The sequence below is a fragment of the Lepisma saccharinum genome, chromosome 2 (assembly GCF_977018435.1).
Source record: "Lepisma saccharinum chromosome 2, izLepSacc3.1, whole genome shotgun sequence".
Lineage (NCBI taxonomy): Eukaryota > Metazoa > Arthropoda > Insecta > Zygentoma > Lepismatidae > Lepisma > Lepisma saccharinum.
Window position 1 is genome coordinate 149,147,213 of NC_139230.1, and position 25,469 is coordinate 149,172,681.

Genomic DNA, 25,469 nt, shown 5'->3' on the forward strand with positions numbered 1-25,469 from the left:
AGTGTGATATTTTTTTTCCACTCCGTTGCGTCTGTAATGGAAATTCACAGGTTGTGTGGAAATGTGTGAGAATATTCCGCATGTATACATGGCACGTCTGCTGGCGTTTAACCACGCCCCTGTCGCTGGCCCTACAAAGAAGCAATTGAGAGGGAATATTATCATGAGCACATAATTATAGAAATTTTCGTTGATTTTAATTATTCTCGCGCGAATAACCACCGCTTTCCCACTTTCTTCCACACATTTATACCAGCCATTAATTAGCCAATGGACTGCCTGGCACGTTTCCAGCAAAATTATTGAGTTCTTTTGCGAACAATTTATATATTAATTTCTACTGGCACATACATTAAATGGACGAACTAAGAAGTAAGTACGCTCTAATAGTAGTACAGCAAAGAGAATTCCACGCCCGAAAATGAGGTATAGTGAGGTACACAGTGTTGCCAACCTCTTACTCGAAAAAATAACCAAGGTTTTTCTTTTTTGGTCTAACCTAACCTCAAACAAGGAGCTGGCAACCTTGCTTGAGGCTTTTCTCGCAGTGTTGCCAGCTGGGGCTCGGTGGGGCTCAGTGCCAACCTCTTACTCGAAAAGTTACCAAGGTTTTTATTTCTTGGGCTAATTTAACCTAACGCGAGGAGCTGGCAATCTTGCTTGAGGCTTTTCTCGCAGTGTTGCCAGCTGGGGCTCGGTGGGGCTCGCAGTGTTGCCAACCTCTTACTCGAAAAAATGACCAAGGTTTTTATCTTGGTCTAACCTAACCTCAAGCAAGGAGCTGGCAATACTGCTTGAGGCTTGTCTTGCAGTGTTGCCAATATTTTACTCGAAAAGTTACCAAGGTTTTTATTTTGGTCTAACCTAACCTAAGGCAAGGAGCTGGCAATCTTGCTTGAGGCTTGAGGCTTGCTTTAATTAATTGCATAAATCAAGGTTGCCAACCTACTGGTATTTCTACCATGGTTTTTTTACAAAAAAAAGAGAGAGGGGGAAGAGTTAAACAACCGACAATGCTGCCAACACCTACCTATAGTTTTTCTTACTTGATAAGGGTTTAGCCAATTTATACACTGGCGTAACATACACACACTGTGCAATAGAGCCGGCAACAAATATATACTGCCGTAAAAGAGAGATGGCAACACAGTGCGTGTGTGCGTGTATAATATGTAGCATTATTAACTAGAGTGTGTTGGCAACCTACCTGCAATTAAAAAAAAACTAGAGACGTCAATGTTGCCGTAAGATAAAGAGGGAGACTAAGCTGGCAACAGTGGTGAGCGAATATGCCTTATTTCCAAGTTCTGGGCGTCAATGTATATCGGGATTTTTGTAAAAATCTTATCGCGGGAACGATGTGCTGCACATGCATATGCGCGCACCTGTATTGTGACGCAAACAAACAAATAAATAATTGTTGTTTTTTAGGATTCCTGGCCCCTAACCTCGCCAGGGTGCGTGGTGCCCAACCCAAAAAGGTTCTAACGGCTGCGACTCTAGATAGTCGCACCTCTGTAGGGTTTCACGTGTTTTTTTTTTTGTATGGTAGTGGTGGTGTCGGCAATAGTGGGTGGGTTAATTGTTGTCGTAATATTTTGGTTATTTGGCAAAATACTGCTAGTAACTAGAGGAGTTAGCGTGGGAACGTGAGGCGGCGGCATCTAATTATCTCCTTCGCCATTATCCCCACCGGAAGGTCTACTCCACCCAGTTACGGCCAGTTTTTTTTGTGCGGGTGACCTCGGTGGGAATAATGGCGGCGGAGACAATCAGATATTATCGCCTCACGTTCCCACGCTCATCATGATTTGGATCGCTGCCTTTGGAGCTTTCTGCGTCACTGGCGTGCCCAGCAGCGAAACCAACACAATATCACCGAGGTCACCCGCACAAAAAAACTGGCCGCAACTGGGTGGAGTAGACCTTCCGGTGATATTGTGTTGGTTTCGCTCGCTGGGCACGCCAGAAGCACTCGGGTATTAATCAATCAACGTCTGGTGAATCGGGGGGGGGGGGGGGTGTGATACATGCCAAGGCTTTTGCCTGCTTTTTTGCTATTCTTCGCACATCAGTTGCAGTCGAGTATTGCTACTGGGTAGTCGCATAAAAGTGTACGCTATACCAAGTGTAAATATCAAGTGTAATAGAAGCCGAATTAGTTTGGTCTGTCAGGTGAGTACCATATCAGCATAAGTTATACGCACACAAGTTGCTTGACTAGCTATAAAACTAAAATTTACGCAGTAAGGCTAATCGAAACTGGGTCTACAGTGGGATCCGAACCACTTCCACTGGGTATCGAACTTGGAGTTTACAATTATACAAGTGTACAGGGGAAATTTTATTTTTTTTGAATTTGTTGATACTCTCGATTGGATTTTGTTGTTTTAAGTCTATTTTATGCATAGTAAGGCTAATCGAAACTGAGCCTACAGCGAGATCCGAACCACCTCTGCAGGATATCGAACTTTGAGTTTAAAATTATACAAGTGTACAGGGGAAACTCTATTTTTTGAATTTGTTGATACTCTGGATTGGATTTTGTTGTTTTTTAAATCTATTTTATGCACAGTAAGGCTAATCGGGACTGGACCTACAGTTTCAAGAACTACTTGTGCGGGTATCGAAGCCGAGATTACAAGGCTATTGCAGTGCTATCGCAGAGGCTGTTGGAAGTACTGATTGATTTGATGTTTTAAGTCTATTTTATGCACAGTAAGGCTAATCGGGACTGGACCTACAGTTTCAAGAACTACTTGTGCGGGTATCGAAGCCGAGATTTTTTGATTATAATGCTACCGCTGCGCCATCGCAAAGGCTAGTAGAAGTACATAGTTATTCGAATCTTATTTATTTAGACTTACAGTCTAAAAAAATATCATGGTATTATTATTTCTGCAATTATTTGCAATCTTGGCCAGAGAGAGGAGAAGAGGAAAAAAAAATAATATTTTTGTTTCAATATCGAACCTATATTTTAAATTTATACATGTGTGTATGCGTGCAGGGAGTATTTTTTTTTGATCGGGTGGGTTGTAAGGTGAGTGAACATGTAGGAAAAATACTGGTATATTAATTGATTGATTGATTGATTTAGTTTATTTTATTTTGCGTTTTGTGCCTCTTGGCTAATTTGCGAAGATGGGGGTGAATGATGAAATTGATGAATGGATATTTACAAACAACCAAACCCAAACGGGATTCGAACCCGGGACCCTTGGCATCGCAGCACGATGTCCTAACCACTCGGCCACAGGGTCGGACAAGTACTGGTATATGCATAGACCAAAGTTACATGGTTCTAGGCCCCATAGGAGCCGAGAAAATCAATGTCTTGGAAAATGTCTTAAGACAAATATCTTAATCTTTAAGAAAGTCGACTTCCGGTCTGTCAAGATGTTACTTCCGGTCTGTCAAGAAAATTTTCTTAAGACAAAAATCTTAAGATGTTTTCCAAGACATTGATTTTCTCGGCTCCTAATTGAGCTAGGATGATGATTTTAGGTTTGTTGGATAGGATTCGACGAGAACTATTCGACTGGCAAATAAAATCAATTCCACCCCCTCAAGTTTCGGAAATACAGACAATTTTTTTATTTTTTGAGAAACTTGATTTGCTGGCTTAGTTTTTACCCTATTTCGAAAATTTTAATAGTATTCGATACAAAATTAGAAGTACTCTACAACCTAATGGAGGGATGATGACTAGTGCCTGCTGTTTTTGAGTTATTTTGGATTAAAATTTCAAGATGTAATTTCTAAGATGTTTTGTAATTTATAAACTATGGGTTGTAGGAAAACGATTCTTGCTCTATCTGCTATTGCCCGACAAATACTATAAACACAAATAAATTTTTTAAAAAAATAAAGATCGAAAATAATTTTGTTTTCTGAAAATAAAAAATATGTGTATGGAAAAAAATACGATTGTGTAATTTTTTTATGATGTATGTTTGCATATAAAAATAAGTATACCTGAAAGTTTTAGAATTTCAAAATAACTATATATATATTTGCTATTATATCAGCCAAAACAAAAAAAATATATATAAACAAGTATATTTTCATAGTTTCACACCTCTACTAGATTGGTAGAAAAATATACTAGTAGGCAATAAAATCTGAAGAAAATTCGTGTCTAGCGAAAGTAAGCTAAATAAAATTACACATACATACAATATTTATTGTGTTTTTTTCCATCTACAATCATATTTTTCTTATATATTTTTTTATATTTTTTTATAGAGTTGATTAAAACACATATTTGAGGAAGACAACGCTTCCCATATATAAATAAACATACCCCGAAAAAATGCCCTCTATGAAAAGTTGCCCTGTGTGCAAAAAAACTATATTAAGCAAAAATTTTGCAAGACATTGTCGCACCTGCGTGCCAGACAAGCATTTGGCTGCCACTGAACTGTGTTCCGGATGCAATAAACATATTACGATTGCGTATGCCAAGAAACATAAGCTTACTTGTCTAAGCAAAAATACATCTGGGGCACAGCCTTCGACCTCCACCAAGAGAGAGGCAGAAGCAGCCACCATCAATGCACCACTCGCCAAACGTGTCAAGCATGTGGCGAAAGCGAACCAGTCTGCTTTCCAGCATTTGTTAGAAGACTTTCCTTTTACTTCGGAGGACTCATGCGACGTGCGTAGCTTTTTGGAGAACGTGCAAGCCCAAATTATTTCCATTCTCGGCGATGCGCTTGCAACGCACTCTACCAAATTCTACGCATCGCTTTGTTGCTGGTACAAGAAGCCGTCTGATGAAATTTACAGCTTCTGCCACAACACCAAGGCGAAGACGCTGCATTTGGCGGATGTCGACAACCTCGAGGACATCTACAACAAGTTTGTCGAGGAGCTGCTGGCAAAGCAAGAAGAACATGAAGCTAAGGGCTCGGGGGGTTCGCTGTGTGGTGAGCCTCACGAGCTGCGCGTCAAACTTTCCAAGTTTGTGCCTCTCTCCGCCTCCAGCTACGTCCGCTTACCAAAAGCAATTGCGGCAAAGACGGCCGTCCTGAACATCCAAAATAAAGATAACAAGTGCTTCGTATGGTGTGTGCTTGCGGCGTTGCACCCTGTTCACTGGAAAAACCATCCACACCGAGTTAACCACTACCTACCCTATGAGCCAGAGCTGGAAGATGCCATTGCTGGGATTGACTACCCGGTGGAGGTCTCGGACATTCGCAAGTTCGAGGCCCGTACACACAACCCTCGGTTGGCCATCAACGTTTATGGCCTCACCGACAAAAATGTGGTGTACCCCATCCGGGTGAGCGACATAGACAACAATGATGCTCGAGAAATCCATCTCCTACTCATCAAGAACGAGACCCATCACCACTACACTCTTATTCGCTCCCTCTCTAGACTTGTGTCGAGTCAAAAAAGCAAGCATCATGGTAGCATAGAAGTTTGTCGAAAGTGTCTGATCACTTTTGACAACCAACAACAAAAACACCAGAGCTTACAAGAAGAAAACATCGCTGCCGAGAAGCTTGCTAACCACAAGCTCTACTGCAATGCCAACGAGCCGGGGGTGGCAGTCTTACCCAAACCTGGCACCGTGGAGCGTTTCCACATGCACGGTGCCATGGTGGAGCACCCCGCTATCATCATCGCGGATTTCGAGGCCTTCCTCAAACCCCTGTCCACTTGCGATCCCGATCCTGAAGTTTCTTCCACCACCCCTTACCAACTCCACGAGGCATCCAGTTTCGCATATGTTGTGGTGCGACGAGATCAACACATCGCCCCCGAGCCCTACGTGTACCGTGGTCCCGACGCAGCCAAACACTTCCTCGAGAGGATGGTTGTCGAGGCCATCGAGATAAGGAGGGTACTGTTGACCCCCAAGCCTATGCTCCCACTGTCCCCCAACGATCAACGAAGACATGACGAGGCCATCGCTTGCCCTGTCTGCGTCGAGGAGTACACCGCCAACAACCGTAAAGTCCATCACCACGATCACTTTAACGGTAGGTACGTTGGTCCTTGGTGCAACAGATGTAACCTTAAGGCCCAGGACCCGCACTTTATCCCTGTGTTTTTTCACAATGGCTCGGGATACGACTTCCACCACCTGATCAAGCATCTTGGGTACGACAACGCAAGAATCAATGTCCTGGCACAAAACGAGGAGCGTTACATCAGTGTGAGCAAACAAGTGCCGATCCCAGCATCCGACTCTACCGTCGAGCTTCGCTTCCTCGACTCCCTGAGGTTCCTCCCGGCAAGCCTCGATGCTCTCGCAGGGAAGCTTAGCGACGAGCAAATACTCATCACCTCTGCAAATTTTCCGAACTTGGACGTCGGTCTCTTCAGGCGTAAGGGGGTCTACCCCTACGAATACGTCACCGACTCTACCAAGTTTGCGGAGACGTTGCTACCTCCCCAGGCGAACTTCTACAGTCAGCTACGAGGCTCGGGCATCACCGACGAAGAATATCACCACGCCCAGTCCATGTGGTGCGAGCTGGGTTGTCGAACTCTCGGAGACTACCACGACGCCTACCTCAAACTTGATGTGACGCTCCTCGCCGACGTGTTCCAGACGTTCCGTGCAACCGCAATGAAGATTTACCAGCTGGATCCCGCCTACTTCTATAGTCTCCCCGGACTGGCGTGGTCAGCCATGTTTCTGGTAACGAAAATCAAGCTTGAGCTTCTTTTGGACGTGGACATGGTGCTGTTTGTGGAACGCGCTATCCGGGGTGGAATGGTCCAGGTGTCGCAACGGCACGCGCACGCCAACAACCATCACATGGCTACTAGCTACGACTCCACCCAACCGTCGAGCTACATCATGCACACGGATGTGAATAACTTGTACGGGCACTCCATGATGCAGCCACTCCCCTTTAGAGGGTTCGAGTGGGCTGATCCTTCCAACTTCGACGTTGAAGGTTTTGACGATTCGGAACATGGGTTCTTCGCCGAGGTGGACCTTGAGTTCTCCAAGAACGTGCAGGATTCGTTCTGCGATCTTCCCCCTGCACCCGAGTTCAAGTGTCCACCCGATTGCAACCAGAAGAAGCTCGTCATGGATTTCGAACCCAAAAAGAATTACGTCCTTCACTACCAGAATCTCCGGTGGTTGATGCAGCAAGGGGTCACAGTCCACGCAGTTCACCGTATCCTCAAGTTCGAGCATTCTCCGTGGTTGCGTCCATATATTGAAGTTAACACTGAACACCGCACCGCAGCCACGTCCGAGCTTGATAAGGATTTCTTCAAGCTCATGAATAATGCGGTGTTTGGCAAGACCATGGAGAATGTACGGAATCGCGTGGACATAAAATTGGTGACGAGGAAAAAGCAATGTCGTCAGCTTGTCGCGAGTCCATTGTTCAAGTCTCGAACAATCTATAACGAGCAGCTGGCTCTGATTCACATGAGGCAAGGTGTGGTGAAACTCACCAAGCCCATCTACGTTGGAGCCACGGTTCTGGATCTGAGCAAGCTCCACATGTTCGAGACATACTACGACATATTACGTCCACACTACGGCCACAACATCTCGCTTCTCTACACGGACACGGACAGCTTGGTGTACCACGTTCACACAGCCGACGCATACGGGGATATAGCCACAGTTCCATCTTTGGTTAACCTCTTTGACACGTCAGGCTATCCCCAAGCGAACCAGAGCGGTATCCTGGCCCGCAACAAGAAGGTGCCTGGCAAACTCAAAGATGAGAAGGACGGAGATGTGATTCTCGAGTTTGCAGGTCTTCGCGCCAAGGCCTATACCATCAAAGCCGAGGGTAGCGTTACCAAGAAGGCCAAGGGTGTCGGCAGACAGGTGGTTCGGGAGCATCTCACATTCGAGGACTTCGTGGATTGCCCCAAGACCAGGTCGTCGGTTCTAAGAGCAGAACAGCGCATCCAGAGCGTCGACCATGTGTTGACCACCAACAAAGTGAGGAAGATTGCCCTGGATCCCAACGACGACAAGAGGTGTGTTCTCCAATGTGGAATCCACACACTGCCGTGGGGGCACTATCGCTTAGCAGAAAGCAAAACCTGCAACATATGCCCATCTTCAACAGAAGATTCATAAAACAAAAACAAAAAAAACAAAAAAAATCATTTTGTTAGTTATTACAAAAAAAAACACTGACTGTCATTACAAAAAAAACTTTGACCGTATTTTAAATAACCAGCATACCTATGAATCTCTTTGGTTTCCGAAAACAAACCAACATGGAGACTGTACACCGCGCGACGACAGATCATGAATTTCTACCTTCCATGTTAACTAAACTCAACGGTCTACTGATTGTTCACCTTAATAGCATTTGGACGAAATTGGATGACGATGTAGGCAAGATGTTTTATGTCTTTAACAACAATTTACATTTTTACAAAATTCCGATCGATGGAAAACTTCAAATTACCGTGAATCCGGAAAACGTAGGCGAAATCAAAATATCTACCGGCAAGAACATTTTTCGAATCAAGCACGACAAGATGCTTTCTAACATTACGTACGATGTTTCTGCAGGAGATTGTTTATACGTGGAACTCCTAGGAGATTACGACAAACTTATTCCTCTCTTCGTAGAATTACGAATCGTCTATCCTATTATAAATAACCGTTAACAAAAATGCCTAACGATATTTTCGGCAACACCAAGCGTGTAGACCACGCAGAAGAGATTCTCATGTTGGACGTCCGAATTAAAAAGTTGAGGAGCGATTTGATTGCTTTGCAGGAGACCTTAAACAAAAGTTTAGAGTCCGAGATCGCTACGCTCCAAACGCAATGTCTCGACCCCATTCTGAAAATCGATTCCGAACTGAAAACGCTCATAAAAAATTATGTCGACGTACCTTCTTACGACAACGTTCAAAATATACAGTTGAGCGTGGATAAGCTTCAAAATGATTTGGCCAAATTGCAGCAATTTCAATCGAAAAATGAAGATTTGGAAAAATTGAAACTCGAAATCGAAGAACGAACTTCGGCAATCGAAAAGAATTTCTCTGAACTTCAAACCGTCGTGAAGGATATTGATGTAGAACGCTTGCATGTTGTTGTTTCCAAATTACAAGAAGAATTCGCCAGCACGTTGGAAGAAATTAAATCCAAGTTACAGACTTTGGAAGATACCATGACGAACCTACCATCGTCAGACGAACTGCAAGTCATCGGCAAAAGCGTCGCGAACATAAAAATTCAATTGGAGGCTTATCAAGATTTCGAACACATTCAAACCACCATCGCTACGCTTCAGGCATCTCTGGAGTTGATCAACGAAGAAATTAAAAATATTCACGCTGAAGCAAACGCGTTGACGAGCATACAAGACACGTTGAGCACGGTTCAGCAGAAGATCGAATATTTAGAAAATTTGAACGTCGAATCAAACCTTGCTCATTTTCATCACGTACTGGACAACATACAGAATGACTTGGAATCGTTACGGACGAGCGTACCTTCGAGCGAAGATTTGGAAAAATTGAAAACGGCGGTGACGGCACTATCCGATTCGAGCGACATCAAAAGTTCATTGAGCGATCTCGAGAGTAGGGTGGCCAATCTCCCCACCTCAAAAGAATTACACGCTTTGAAAAGGAGCATATCACGTATGCTGAAACGACTAGAAACGGAAACGGCGAACGTGGAACAGATTCGAGACGAACTTGCTTCGCTGGTGTCGACGCTGCCCACTTCGCAGAGCGTCGCCGACCTTCACACGCAGTTTACCGAGATGCGAAGCATCGTGAACGATCTCACCGAGAAAAGTTCGAAATTGAATCAAGTCGAGAACCTTCAGAGTATCGTCGTCAACATCAGAGATCAAGTTGGAGTGTTGGAATCCACGCAGGAATCGACGCTGGCCTCTTTCGGTGCCAAATTACAAGAACTCAACGAAAACTTCAAGCAGTTGAACGTGGAAGTGAAAATCAAGCCGTCATTTTCTACAGTAACGGATACCATCGTCGAACATTTGTTGCCCGTACAAAATACACTGGGACAGCTTCACAGCAACCTTGTTAGCGTCGATACTAAATTCGCTAAACTGCATTCTCTGCAAGCCATCGAAATCAACAGCGTACCCAATCAACAGAGAATCTCCACGTTCGTCGAAGGTAACAAACTGTACATGTTACATCCTTATCATCCGTACTACAAGTTTCTCCTCGATGGCACGATTCAGATAAATGAATTTTCGTACTGGTCTCACGGCAGAAAAGCTAGCGTTCCCACCATGACCTTGATATCGAATCGTGGTGTCCAGAAAGCAGGAAACATTCCTCTGGCACGTTGGAACGAAACGCGCAACATATATGAAATACACGAAGACGAAGATCTTACCGTTTTTGACGTGAGTGCCGGCGATAAGCTGATCGTTCAAAACACGAGCGAAGTGCCACCCTCTTTGAATCCCATCACGCTGGTGCTTCTCTTCAAACGTAATCTCTAAAAATGTCTAGGCAAGCCATCGTCAAAGAATTGCATAAACCTGCACGTCGCAACTACGAACGTTTGGCGGTGGTAACCAAGGGAATCGATGACCTCTGGCAAAGTGACCTCGTGGAGATGAGTAGCGGCAATTTGAAAAATGTGCATAAATTGAACAAGGGCAACAAGTACCTCCTCACCGTCATAGACACGTTTTCGAAATTCGCATGGGCTCTACCTTTGAAAGCCAAAACGGGGACATGCGTCACGGAAGCATTCAAGACAATTTTTCGCGAAAGCGACAGACGGCCTCGGTTTTTGCAAACGGACAGGGGGAAGGAATTTTACAATGCCGTATTCCAAAAGTTTATTCAAAAACATGACATTCGACATTATTCGACCTTCAGTCACATCAAAGCCAGCATCGTGGAAAGATTTAATCGAACCTTGAAAACACACATGTGGAAACGATTCACGCTTCGAGGAAATTACAAATGGGTCGACATACTGCCGGAACTCGTCGACACCTATAATAATACGGTACACAGAACGATAGGCATGAAGCCAGCTGACGTTACGAAATCTGACGAGCAGCGTTTAATTTCTACAGTTTACTGTCCAAAGTACACTCCCACGACTACCAAAAAATCAAAATTCAAAATTGGAGACCAGGTGAGGATCAGCAAATTCAAACGCACCTTCGAGAAGGGATTCACAAAAAATTGGAGCACGGAACTTTTTACGGTGGTTCGAGTTTTACCCGGAAACCGACACACGTATATAATAAAAGATAGTAGCGGCGAGATTTTGAAAGGAAGATTTTACGAAGAGGAACTCTCTAAAACAAAACATCCCGACACGTACCTCATCGAGAAAGTATTGCGTAGGAAAGGCGACAAACTGTTTGTCAAATGGCTGGGACTTCCGGAAAAAAGTTGGATCGACGCGAACGAAGTGATCTTGTGAGTACGTGGAACGTGGTGAAGCGTCTACCGGATTCGGAAAGTCAAACGAAAAAAAAGAACGGTGAGTTGCTTCCCGACAGCATCCGCTGTCTGATCGTAGGTCCTTCAGAGTGTGGGAAAACAACACTGCTCGTGGACAATTTTCTCCTCGCACCGAATTGGTTAGATTGGAAGAACAGGCACCTCTACGTATTTTCGAAAAGTCTCGAACAAGCGAAATACCAGCAACTGATAAAACTGTACGATGGTCTGGACATTGCAACGTTCTCTTCGGAAATAAAACCACTCCACGATTGTCGTGAAAATTCAGTCGTTGTGTTCGACGATGTCATCCTGGAAAATCAAAATGAAATTCGCAATTTTTTCACGCAAGGTCGTCACAAAGGAATAGATTGCTTCTTCCTAGCTCAAACATTTTCCAAAATTCCAAAACAGTTAGTACGCGACAACGCTAATTTCATATGTTTGTTTCGTCAAGATCACACCAACCTCAAGCACGCGTACGATGACTACGTAGGCGGAGACATGAACTACAATCAATTTTCGGAACGCTGCTGCTCCCACTGTTGGAACAGTGACGATTTCGGATTCGCGACGATCGACATGACGAGAAAACCTAACGAGGGAAAATACAGAAACAAAATCAACGACTTTCTAAACGTTGCAACGTTGTGAGAAACGATGAGTATAAATAACGCTATGACGAAACGAAAAATCGAAGACGAAAATCTCAAGCTTCGCGATTACCTCGCGAAACGCTTCAAAGGTTGGAAATCCGAGAATCGCGGATTCTACGAAGAGAAGAAACGTCAAGATCAACCTGTGATCGACGCCATCGGCGATCTAGGTAAAGAAATTAAAGGTGTCACGGAACAAAATAAAAATTTGATCAACGAACTCGTACCACTTGCAGCTAAAAATTACACCGTACCCACGCCCATTTCGAGCATTCCTTCGACGCCGTTCGAACTAAGAGACGTACCGCCACGACGTCGAGCCATAGGTAGCACGTCGTCGTCTTTGGATAAGATCGAGTTGGGACCTTTGGCACGAGACTACCTGAGCACGGCGAAATTCGACAAGGATGAAGTTTTCGGATTGTATCCGAGCATGGAGAGCAACGAAGGCGGCGGTGTGGTTTGGAAGATTGGAAAATCGAAAGTTACCTTCGAAGGCAACGACATTAAAGTTAATTTAGGCGAGAAGGATAGTTGGAACAGGTATCCGGGTACGGTGGGACTGTGGGAACTCGTTGCCAAAAAGCAGCCGAAAGATTACACCGACGAAGATTACCAAAGTTACAAGGAAATTTTGTTCATGACGGATGCCTTATACCAAAACAACGACGCCTCGCAGAATAGGGTCAAATCCAGCAGCGGCGAGAAGTACAGAAATCTCATCAAGCCGATATGGAACCAGGTGAAAACAGGCAGCGGCGTCAAACTCTACAACACCCTGCCCAAAGAATTCGTTTGGGTGGACGACGTGCGCAAGCTCATAGACAGGTTGTTGGTTATTGCAGGAGAGGAGACTGCAGGCAATCGTAATTTCTACAACGAGAAGGTAGGAATTGTGGACATGATCAGCACAAAACTTTCCAACTTCATCGTGAACGACGACAAGGGCATAGGTTACCTCATTAAAATTATCAACACGCTGCCTCCGAGATTCTGGAACATGGCCGAAGGAAAGGGACTCGTGAACGACATCATCAACAAGTTACCTTTCGAGATGCATTTACCCGGCTACCAGTACTGCGGACCAGGTACCAAACTCGAGAAAAGATTGAAGAGAGGAGACAGGGGTGTGAATCCGTTGGACGCCGCATGCAAAGATCACGACATCGCTTACAACACCACTCGCACCGAACTGGATGCACGTCACGAAGCAGACAGAAAGTTAGAGCACGCAGCTTTCGAAAGATTCGTCAGCAGAGACGCTTCGCTGGGAGAAAGAGTTGCAGCACTGGGCACCACCATCGCCATGAACACAAAACAAAAACTTGGGTGGGGTATATAAATAACATACAGTAAAAAAAAAAAAAAACACATCATGTCTGGTATAACCGTCTTGCCACACGAACTGTTGTGTAAAATTTTTAAACACGCAGTAAACGGAGATGTTAATAAACTTTTAATCATAGCGAGATCAACGCCGGAATTTCGCATCCCTTGTGAAATGGCTGTTAAGGATTATCTTCGGGAGATCAGTGGCATGAGGTGCGGTGATCTCGACACTCTTCTTTCGGCTGCAGGGGAAAAATTAAACGAGAGGATGGACGAACTGCACGAGGCGAGGCAGGGAAGAAGACAATACACGGATGATTGGCGTAGATCTAAACAAGAGACGGAAGATATTATCACGCACATCATCGTGTTTTCCGAAGCACGAACTTTTTTCCTCTGTCGAAAACTTGATATATAAATAACACACACACTGAAAATTTCTCTTCAATATGACGACTGAAAAAATGAGTGACTTTCAAGCATTAAAACAAATGCTAAATTTGTCAGTAGAGTATGTAAAAATTCAGGAATTAGAAGTGGACAAACCTTACACGATAACTTCCGGTTCAATTGTTTCTACCCAGTATGGTCCCAAGGCGCGTTTGTTGCTCAACGCACAATACAGTCTATTTTTACCAGATCGATACGCTAACATGTTATCCGACGAGAAGCTAGCTATTTTAATCGAGAACAAAACTCAAATCGTGTACAAGGGTACAAAAGAACTTCTTGGTAAGAAAACAAAGCACGTAATAGAATTTGTGTAACAGCTCTGCGCGAAGTATATCCTTGAAAAAAAAAATTACACGGAACAAAAAAATCTCAGAACATTTATATATAAATAACATACCGAAAAAAATTACACAAAACAAAAAAAATCTCAAAACATATATATAAATAACATACCGTGAAGATAACATATAGAGCATCAACATGAAGCCCAAAGGTGTCGTGTACCAGATACCATACTCCAATCTGAAAAATCTAGGTACCCTCGATGGTTTACTCACCAAAAAACAACGCGAGAAGAAACGTTCTTGCTTGATGAAAGGACACGGAATGAAATTACTTCTCAGCACACCTCAATTGAGACGCTTGCAGCGTTCGCGGAAACAGCAAAAAATCGGAGGTTTCATATTCAGCATCCCAGCCATCCTGGCAGCATTGGGGGCTGTTGGAAGTTTGGCCGGCGGAAGTGCCGCCATCGCGAAAACCGTCATCGACTCGAAGAAGAACAAAGCCGAGTTGGAAGAACAGAAACGTCACAACCTGGCTATGGAGAAGAAGGGGAAAGGTATAACCAAAAAACAAAAAAGCAACCTCGATGCTTTGAAGAAATATAAAAAAAAGAAGAAGCCCTGTCCAACTTCGATATTGAATCTCTGATCGAACTGTTGGGAATAAAAAACTTCAGGGGTGTTTTCATGTCCGATTCTCTACCCTCTGCTGTGAAGAAAAAGGAGTATGGCGTGGTCAACCTGGACAGTTACAAAAATCCTGGTACACATTGGATATGCTACCTCAAAATTGACGATAACAATGCATTTGTTTTCGATTCGTTCGGTGGCACACCACCTGCCAGGTTGGTGAAGTATCTCAGTGTTGCCAACCTCTACTACAATGACAAACGCATCCAGGGTTTCACCGATGTTAACTGCGGCCACCTATGCCTTTCTGTTCTCGCATACATGTCTAAAATAAATAACCCGTCGGTGGAACATTTTCAGAAAGCATTGTGGAATCTTAAATACGATGGGCGTGTTCCATCTCACGAGCGAATCTTCAATCTTGAAACTCACGCTGCACGACGACATCGTCTATCCTAAATCCGTGGCTCTGCGTGCATTCTACAGCATGTACCTCATACCTAACGTCACGCAGCACAACAACAAAATTAGCGTCGGAAGCAAACACATTGTCGTCACGCCAGGTCAATACAATCTTTCCACTTTGCAAGCTCAGTTACCCAAAGGCACGTACCTTTCTCAAAATTCGGTCACGCACAGAGTGGAAATCGTATCGGCAACGGAGACCGTGGACCTGGGCACCATAGGAGAACTTCTAGGTTTCGAGAACAACACCAAACTCGAAGCTGGCATCAAGCACACGGCAGTCAATATTCCTAAATTTCTAGCCATCGAAACTCTGAACGTTCACTGCAACGTGGCGGAAGGCATGATCACGAAATCCTCGGACGGGGAGCTGCTGGGAAGTCACAAGCAGACAGGAATCATAGCTACGTTCAAACCCAGTTCCGAATTCATGGAACCGATCATCTACACACCCTCTTCGCCGATCTATTTTCCAGTATGCCGCAACCGCATAGACGACATAGAGTTGGTGGTGACAAACGAGAAAGGAGACGTGGTGGATTTCGCAGGTGCCACTACGACGGCCATCGTGGAGATCAACGTATAATAAATAACACACATAGTGAAAATGGAGCAAATCGAAAGTTACGAATTGCAATCTTTCCCTCCCAACCGTCGCACGTTCGCCAATCTCAACGAAGCAAACAGGGAGATCGAATACGACGTGGACGTAGGCGATGGGTTCGTTCATCCTCACAGAGCGGACCTCTACCTTCAATTCGACGTGGTGAAGAAGGAAAACGGAGATGCGTTTCCGCCCAATGCAAATTTGATACTCGTGGACAACTTCGTGCCTCACCTGTTCTCGCAGGTGGAGGTGAGGAAACACAACACCGTCATAGACAGAATAGATTATCCAGGCATCACGTCGACGGCAGTGGGAACATTGAAATTATCCAAAACAGACGCAGCATACTACCAGGCGGGAGGATTCGAAGCGAGGACCAAAATATCGACTAAAAGTCACACGGTGCTTTTTCCCATGCGTCTGCTGCCGGGATTCTTCTCGGACTACAAGGAGATCATGTGGAAGGGAGGATTGCGCGTCACGTTTCGAAGAGCGGCCAACGACAACGACGCACTGATGCGATACACCAACTTGAACGCCGACGGCACGCCGATAGCCAACACATTACCTGAAGCGGCCAAGTGCGTCATCCGGAGCATGGAATTGAGAATGCCGATCGTAGAATACGAAACAAACTACGCCCTCAAGTACAAAGCGGAGATCTTGAAGAGTCCGCAGGTACCGATTCACTTTCACGGTTACCAGTGCGTGCAGAAGATGGCGTCGGGAAGTCACATGGAATTCGACGTGACGACGCAGTTCAACAACATACAGTTCGACATGCCAGATTTCGTCGTCGTGCTCTTTCAGACCGGGCGCGATAACAACCAGGAAAAAAATTCCAGCATGTTCGACGACTGCAAGATCAAGAATGTTTATCTGAAGAATGGCAGAAACGAAGTGTTCCCGCGCGAGAATTACAACCTCGACATGACCAAAGACGATTACCTCAAACTTTACGAAGCTTACACCTCTTTCAAACGCGTGACCGAGGGAAGCATGGACATGTACTACACGCCCAGCGAATTCAAAACCCGCAGACCCATGTTCGTCATCAATACCACGAAGAGGAAGCAGGTGGTGGTCAACGATCGAACCAACATCAAGGTCGTCTGCGAGTTCCACGACGCGCTGCCCGAGGACACCGTATGCAGCGTTATCCTGATTGCAGAGAAGTCCTTCGTCCACGACGTGAAGAACGAGAGGGTCACAGAGCAGTTTTAACAAGTTTTTTACATTTTTTTCTTGCACAATAAGAAATTTTTGTACTAGCACAATCAGTTTCAATGGCACAATACGAAAATTTCACTAGTTCAGATCAGTTACAAATGTCTATTTCATTAGTTATCAGTTACAATATCTTTTTTGCACTATAGCACGAGAGACAATCAGAAAATTTGCACAAAAAAAATTTGTTGTTGTTTTTTTTTTACACGAGAAAATTAACAATAAAATTCTTTTTTATCGTTTCAGATGCTGTCGAAACATCAAAAACACATACACACACACTAGAAAAAAAGCATGCAACTTTATTTGTAACACACACACATACATTATCCATCTTCATCAAAAAAATATTATAATAAACATAATTATTTTTATCTATATCTCACAATAAAACTCTATATCCAAAAATATTACAACATCAAAATAACACTAGAGTCGTTAGTACACGTTGCATGCATTACGGAGGTCCTCTGTAGGGTTTCATGGAAGTTTGGGGGAAAAAAAAAAAAACACGTGAAACCCTACAGAGGTGCGACTATCTAGAGTCGCAGCCGTTAGAACCTTTTTGGGTTGGGCACCACGCACCCTGGCGAGGTTAGGGGCCAGGAATCCTAAAAAACAACAATTATTTATTTGTTTGTTTGCGTCACAATACAGGTGCGCGCATATGCATGTGCAGCACATCGTTCCCGCGATAAGATTTTTACAAAAATCCCGATATACATTGACGCCCAGAACTTGGAAATAAGGCATATTCGCTCACCACTGTTGCCAGCTTAGTCTCCCTCTTTATCTTACGGCAACATTGACGTCTCTAGTTTTTTTTTAATTGCAGGTAGGTTGCCAACACACTCTAGTTAATAATGCTACATATTATACACGCACACACGCACTGTGTTGCCATCTCTCTTTTACGGCAGTATATATTTGTTGCCGGCTCTATTGCACAGTGTGTGTATGTTACGCCAGTGTATAAATTGGCTAAACCCTTATCAAGTAAGAAAAACTATAGGTAGGTGTTGGCAGCATTGTCGGTTGTTTAACTCTTCCCCCTCTCTCTTTTTTTTGTAAAAAAACCATGGTAGAAATACCAGTAGGTTGGCAACCTTGATTTATGCAATTAATTAAAGCAAGCCTCAAGCCTCAAGCAAGATTGCCAGCTCCTTGCCTTAGGTTAGGTTAGACCAAAATAAAAACCTTGGTAACTTTTCGAGTAAAATATTGGCAACACTGCAAGACAAGCCTCAAGCAGTATTGCCAGCTCCTTGCTTGAGGTTAGGTTAGACCAAGATAAAAACCTTGGTCATTTTTTCGAGTAAGAGGTTGGCAACACTGCGAGCCCCACCGAGCCCCAGCTGGCAACACTGCGAGAAAAGCCTCAAGCAAGATTGCCAGCTCCTCGCGTTAGGTTAAATTAGCCCAAGAAATAAAAACCTTGGTAACTTTTCGAGTAAGAGGCTGGCACTGAGCCCCACCGAGCCCCAGCTGGCAACACTGCGAGAAAAGCCTCAAGCAAGGTTGCCAGCTCCTTGTTTGAGGTTAGGTTAGACCGAAAAAGAAAAACCTTGGTTATTTTTTCGAGTAAGAGGTTGGCAACACTGTGTACCTCACTATACCTCATTTTCGGGCGTGGAATTCTCTTTGCTGTACTACTTCTAATATCTGAAAACCGTACAAACTCTGATTCGCAATTTTTACTACTACGTGTTAAGAATAAGGCTTCAACAAGTAAAGAAAGCACAAGCGCAGTGGCTTTGCTTTTTAGACAATAGACATATTTCAAAATCCTTTGACTAAACTCATGTAATTCTGTGATAGTTCATGTAACATAAATTATTATTCTTACAAAACAACCGTTGAATGATGTGCTGCCACCGTGGATCATGATATGAAGACCCTAGTTTTTGGTGATTGGACAAATATTTTTCTAATTTTCTGTAACAACAAAACAAAAGAAAAACAACAAACAAAACAATAAATAAAACCCCCTTCGTGTTGCAGTTTGAGAGATGAAACAGGAAGACTATAGTGAACTTCTCTCGTGCTAAGAATGTATATTTGCAGGCCCGTAGCCAGAATATTATTTCGGCGGGGACTCATCCCCTATCAGCAGCCGCCATCTAAAAGCGAAAATGAATTCCTCAGTATATTACAACTTATTATACGAGACAAGATGTTTAATCCTGCTAAGGAAGTAAAATTAATTACCACTATACACTATTTAAATTAGATATTTGTAGGATTTCTGGAGGACTTCAGCCCCTCCCCCCCCTCTAGCCCCTTGGCTACATGCCTGCATGTTTAGTATAGGATTCTGTTTACTGTCGATCAACGTCCTCGATCTCAAGGCGAGATAACTTAAGCTACAGCACGAATATGCGAATATTAATTAAGTTCCCCGTGCTGATCGCACCGCTCCATGATGTCAGGTAGTGGAATGTGAAGGTAAGGCTGCATGCATTCTCGTTCTCGGACATATTCTGGAGGTGATGTTATTAGCACCATTCTCCAACCGCCTTTACTCGTCAGAGATGCGCCAGATACAGTACCCATTGATGAGAGGCTGGGTGAACCTTAGAGCCATTTTATGCAGGGGCAATGTCTTAAAAATTAAGATGTTAGATCACTTTTCCCAGGAATCAAACCCGGGTCCCTGCGTGACAGTCATCCCTACTGATTGGACCACAGCGGCTCCAATGCGAAGAAGTGAAATCATTATATGCCGAGAAATCTCAATTGAGACAAGTGACCGGACTTTGCCTAGATATTGTAGAAATTCCTTCTTCCCGGGCAGTGGCGTGCCCAGGATTTTCGAAAGGGAGAGGTTATGTATATTTTTTCTGGAAGTCAGCCCTCATTTTGCCATCATTTCCTACCTTTGATGTTTTTTTTTTTTTTTTTTTTGGAATACTGGGCCAAAGGGGGGGGGGGTTATGATCCCCACCAACCCTCCTCCTGGGCACGCCACTGTTCCCGGGTTTTCTATTTCAGTTACTTTAAGTCACTTTTCTATTTCCCGGGTTATCACGACGACGAGCGAGGATGAATAATGAACTGACGAAATAGTCGATGGGATAAGCATAGCGATCTTGTCTAGAATTCGAACCTAGGAACTCTAGCTTTGCAGCTCGTTACGTTAACCATTGCGTCATGGAGGCCGGAAATCAAGACAAGTGTGTCGAAGCACCACACAATGACGAAGCAAATTTGGGTTACATCGAAATTTGTCAACGCTGTTCCCAGTAAATTGAGAATGAAACAACAGTTACGTTTGAACTCTGCATAAATGCATAACTGAGTGTATATCCTGTGGACGCCCGCGAAAACATCTGGCTAAGCTTCACAAAATCCGCTGGTACTCAGCTGCGTACCTTCCCCTTGTTCGACACCTGATTCTATATGTCAAGGTCGTCTGATAGTAACTGCACTGCAAGCGAGTGGTAGCTGGCTGTCTAGCTGACGAAGGAGAAATGTCTTGGAGTAGCTCCCACACACTCGATGCCTTTTCACTGCGTTGTCCTGGTTTCGCTGCGATATTCCCACTTCGAACACGTCGTCTCTCTTAGTTTCTACATTCGACCTACTTTTTTTCCAGCTTGTGATGACGGCTATCTGCTTGTTATCTGCTTTTGAAAAGCTTACATCCTGAATAACGCTAATCTTGCAGAAGCTGTGCCACAAACAGCTGGCCCCCATTTAGAAATGTAATTTTCAGGAACATTGTTAGATTTCATCATCATCATCATCATCATTGATTGATTGAGTTGGTGTTTTAAGTCCACTTTATGCACAAAAAGGCTACTCGAGACTGGACCTACAGTTTAAAGTGGGATTTTAAAGAAAATTTTTGCATCAATGCAGGCTTTCAAGAATATTAATTTAATGGTGCGTCAATACTTTCTTAGGATCCCGAGACATTTAGTCTCTTCCAGCTTCTCTTTTGGCACGTTCCAGGTCGAAAACATGTGGATATCGCTAAATACAGTCTCCAAAATTTAATATTCGAACTCTCTCTTTACTACAGAAATCCCTTGACAATCTAAGATTTAACACTTTATCAAGAGCTTTCTATCTCCCCCTTTAAATTTAATACTCAATCCTCCCACAAAATTGCTATGCCAATTTTAGACTTACTGTTGATATTACCTCCTCCAAAAAATTAATTCTCATTCTCCACACCAGAATTTTTGCAACAGTATAAGACAATAGTATTACACAAGAATTGGATACCACCCTCAATTTAATGCTCAATAATCCCCTCTAACTAAAATACCCGCTATAACCTAAGACCTATAATTGGATACTGTCCCCCCCAACGTTTAATTCAGAATCCCCCCTCCAGAACCCACGTTAAGGCCTAATATGTTAGAGTTGGATATTTCTCCCCCCCCATTCGATAATACCGTTGAACACTTTCTTTTCTTCACCTAATGGATTAAATATGGTGTATTTAAGGTGTACAATATTTACATATATTTTGGAAAAATATATAAATGTTTAATTTTATATTATTTGAAGGTATAAAATCCCCTCCCCCTAAATCTCGATGGCGCAACCTGGGATGGAGCTATAATCTCCCCCTGTGGGCACCCCTGCCCTGCAACAAATTTGACGCCCCATTTCCTGCTTGGGGCAAACGTTATTCTCCTGGTTCAAATTATTTTTAATATTCGCAGGCAACCAGAAAAAATGTTGATCTTTTCTAACTTTTCCTAATTTTTTGCTTGTTCGGTGTTTCCTTTACATCGGCACCCTCTATAGCTGATTCTGGGAATACACAACAATTTTATTTGTATGTAACGTTGGAAACGAAATATCTTCCCCAACCAAGAGTATACTCGTTTCGGTGGCGAAGATTGTTGAGTGCTGGACTCACCATCCTGCCACCGACGGTCCCAGGTTCGAGACCATCATCTCATCAATTTCATCAAATTAAAATTCAACTTCATTAGGCGGTTAGTCAAAAGTTTCAGAAAATCAACCCTAAATTAAAAATAAAATAAAAAGAATGCAATGAAGAGGATAAAGTAATCCTTCGGTATCAGACCGACTCTTTTAAGAATTATGTTTAATGTCCAGTATTATAAATTGCTGTATAGGTCTATGACCTCCGTCATGCATTTTGAGCTTCCGAAAGGTCAAAGTTTATCTCTCTGGCATGCTTCCAAATGCTGATGAAATAAGAGAGAAACGATTATTTTTTCTAGTGCCATGGTTATTTAATTAGTTGTTGATTTGATCTAATTATTTTGTTCCATTAAATTCCAAACTACTCCAGAACGAGGTCTAGAGATCTTTATGTTTCGGAATTATAATATATTTTTAAAATATATGTCTCCATAGACAAATATATTATTATTATTATTATTATTATTATTATTATTATTGTAAACCTTACCGGTTGATACGCTAAAGTAATAGAAAGAAACATAAAATGCTGATACAATTGCCTATTATACAATAATCATTGATAAAATTGTCCTCCTCCGTGGCAGTGCGGTCCAAGGCACCTTGCTTTCGACGGCGGCTGACGCCCATGATAGAAGGAATAATGGCATGGGTTCTATCCCGGGTTCAGTCTCCGGGAATTTTCGGCCTGTGTATAGGGCCGGTGGCAACCCAGCATCGTGAGGAAATTGTTGAGCTCCGAGTGAGTGAGCGTAATCCGGTCGCGAATTCCAGAACGGCTGGGAGTTGGTCGGGCCGACCACCCGTCCCCCTTGTCTGGCTGCAGATCTCCAAGCCCCCCTGGTGGCCTGCGTGGGAGGGAGGTCAGCAGTCGGTAGGTATTGGGCTGTAGCGCTATAGGGTTACATTGGTAAAATTAAACTAAAGAAATAATTAAAATAACATGATGTTTCGTGACAAATTCAAACAGGTTATTTCACTAATTGCATTTCATGGCATGGCATGGACAAGAAATAAAAATACTATTAATTTACTGTGAATGTTAGAACACATTTTCCATACACGCGATTATTATTATTATTATTAATTACTCTTAACACCTTATTCCTAGCTTTTCTCTGGCACTATACTATTGGAGTATTTACAGTAATAAACGAAATCCTGAAGACATTGTCATAATAATGAATGGTTAAAAGTAAAGACTAAAAACTACACTCTGTCTCGGGAATCTGTGGAGCAGCGCGGATTCCCGGAACAGAGTGTAGAGGCATTTTGTGAAATAATCAACTAAAAATGATGTAAAATATTATGAATAGATTTTTGAATGTTAGAAAATCCTGTTTGGTATTTTGAGAAATAATTCAAAGTTGAACTCGCCGGAGTCGCTTGATAGTTCTTTCGAAATGACGATAGTTCTTTAAATCTTTAAATAAAGTTAAATTTCTTCATAGAAGGAATAGGCGAAACTTGGTGGGGGCAAGGAGGGAGGCACTTGCTCCCCCAATTTTCAAGTTTGTTAAAATTTACAAGTTAAGGATACTTTTGTTAACATTCTAAGACCTGAGGAGCTAAGTAATAAATAATAATATTTATGATTTCGCAAATGTAACAGTTATTTAGCAAATAATCCTGGACAGTACTTGTATGGGATGAAAAACTTTTCGACTCTGCCCCCCTAAAAGTTAAGCCACAAGTTCGTACTTGTTCCCCCCAAAGTTAAATCCTAAGTTAGGCCCATGATAGAATGAATAATAAGAAGAAAGGATCGTACATCCAGACAATTGAAGAACGCTGTCAAATTACTCCCAACTAAGACATCCAGTGAGGTCAACAGTCCGCGTCCTTTTCGCTTGCAAGACGAAGAAACAAAGGAACCGACGAGTTTTGCAACTGGAAACAAAAATGAAAGGATTGCATCAACTCGTGAAATCAGGAAATCTCACGCAAGGAGAGAATCTTGGCACAATTCAGAAGCTTGATACAAGGCTGCTGGGCCGCTGACCAAAGTACGTACTCACCACACTGCTTTCTTTCGGATTGCAGTGAAAGGCTACTTCTGTGCGGTTTGTAGTAATAAACCCTAATTGTAAAGAACAGTTAGTGGACATAGGTGAATATATCATTTTGTGAATTTCTTTGCGGGTAGAGGATTTTTCAAAAGCATTTCGCCACAATATTTAAACACTATTTATTGCAGTTTTCAATATTGACAGTATATTTTATAAGTTTATTAACTGCAGATTGAAAGTCAATGGTGACCGTATACGAAAAAGGCTACTGGCAATTTAGACGAGAAAACTTTATAAAGTTTAGATATATCTATACTAAACCGTCGTTCTCCATAAGATATAGGACTAGAATGTAATCATTCAACCCTGAAGTAGAATAGAAGCTAAGGATTCAAATTTCCAGGATTTAGAAATTGATTTGATTAGTGTATCTATTGCTTGATGGTAATTGTGTAGAATTCAAAGAGCTAATCAATGTTCCTTTTAAAACTTGATTCATTAAGCTCTCAATCCTTAATTGCAAGCGTGTATTATGTATTCGTTCATAGACCTGTAAATAAAGGTGGCAAAGATTGTTTTAAGTCCATTTCATCAAGATTGATGCACTTCTGGCGCATTTAAACGTATAATTTTGATTTCTTTGAAAAGTTCGCTTTGAATTTTTTAATTTGAATTTAAAATTTTGAATGCGTCAGGACTTAGGCTATCTTCACCCGTCACGTTATACGGGGTCCAGCCCCTTACCATAAAAAATAACATAACTGTAATGTCGCATGACTAAAACCTTAAAATATTCTGACTTAGGTTAAAAGCTGAGGCTGTAAAGGTGCACTCAACACACATAAGGACAAAAAACAGGACACCACACAGAGTTATACTGGATAGTGTTGCCCACGAGACGAGACTTTGGCCTGTCTCGTCTCGTGGAAGTCTCGTGGAAATGCTGTCTCGTCTCGAAAATATTCGTCTGTCTCATGACACATGGTCAATCTCGTCTCGTCTCGAATTTTTAAAAGCCTGTCCCGTCTCGTCCCGTGGACAACACTAATACTGAACATAGGGCCAGTCGCCAGAGCCTCGTTAGTCTGCAAAAAGCAGTCCAGGGTGTACTACGTGGAAGGTCATCCCTTACACCCCTTGAAACGATCGTGTCTGATCTCAATTGATGCATTTTAGTGCATCACACGGAACGATAGCTAATAAAGTATCCCTTTTATGCATTTCTGTGTTTATTTTGATGCATCACAAGTGCATCATTAGTAGTTTATGCACTTTAATGTGTTACTGTAATCAACATATTTGTGTCGAATGACACGTTTTGGGTTCGATTCCAGAACCAATTGATTACAACCAGGTTCAAATTTATGGTGGTGGGGGACTACTACAGCTCCGGGCTTTCATCTGCAAAATGAAAATTTTCTTCGAAAAGACACCAAAATAAATAAATATATATACACATAGATACGTGAATCATCTGACACAACTT

The 25,469-nt window shown here is 42.8% G+C and overlaps 1 protein-coding gene across 1 annotated transcript in view; it reads left to right on the forward strand.

Moving 5' to 3' along the window:
* Window positions 1-2,086: 2,086 nt before the first annotated feature.
* Window positions 2,087-25,469, forward strand: part of LOC145983696 (uncharacterized) — a 131,228-nt gene continuing 107,845 nt past the window's right edge. The window contains exons 1-2 of the mRNA XM_083116751.1: window positions 2,087-2,175; window positions 4,249-7,875. Of these exons, the coding sequence (XP_082972877.1) occupies window positions 4,316-7,875 (3,560 nt within the window). The 5' untranslated portion in view covers window positions 2,087-2,175; window positions 4,249-4,315. The remainder of the gene's footprint in view (window positions 2,176-4,248; window positions 7,876-25,469) is intronic.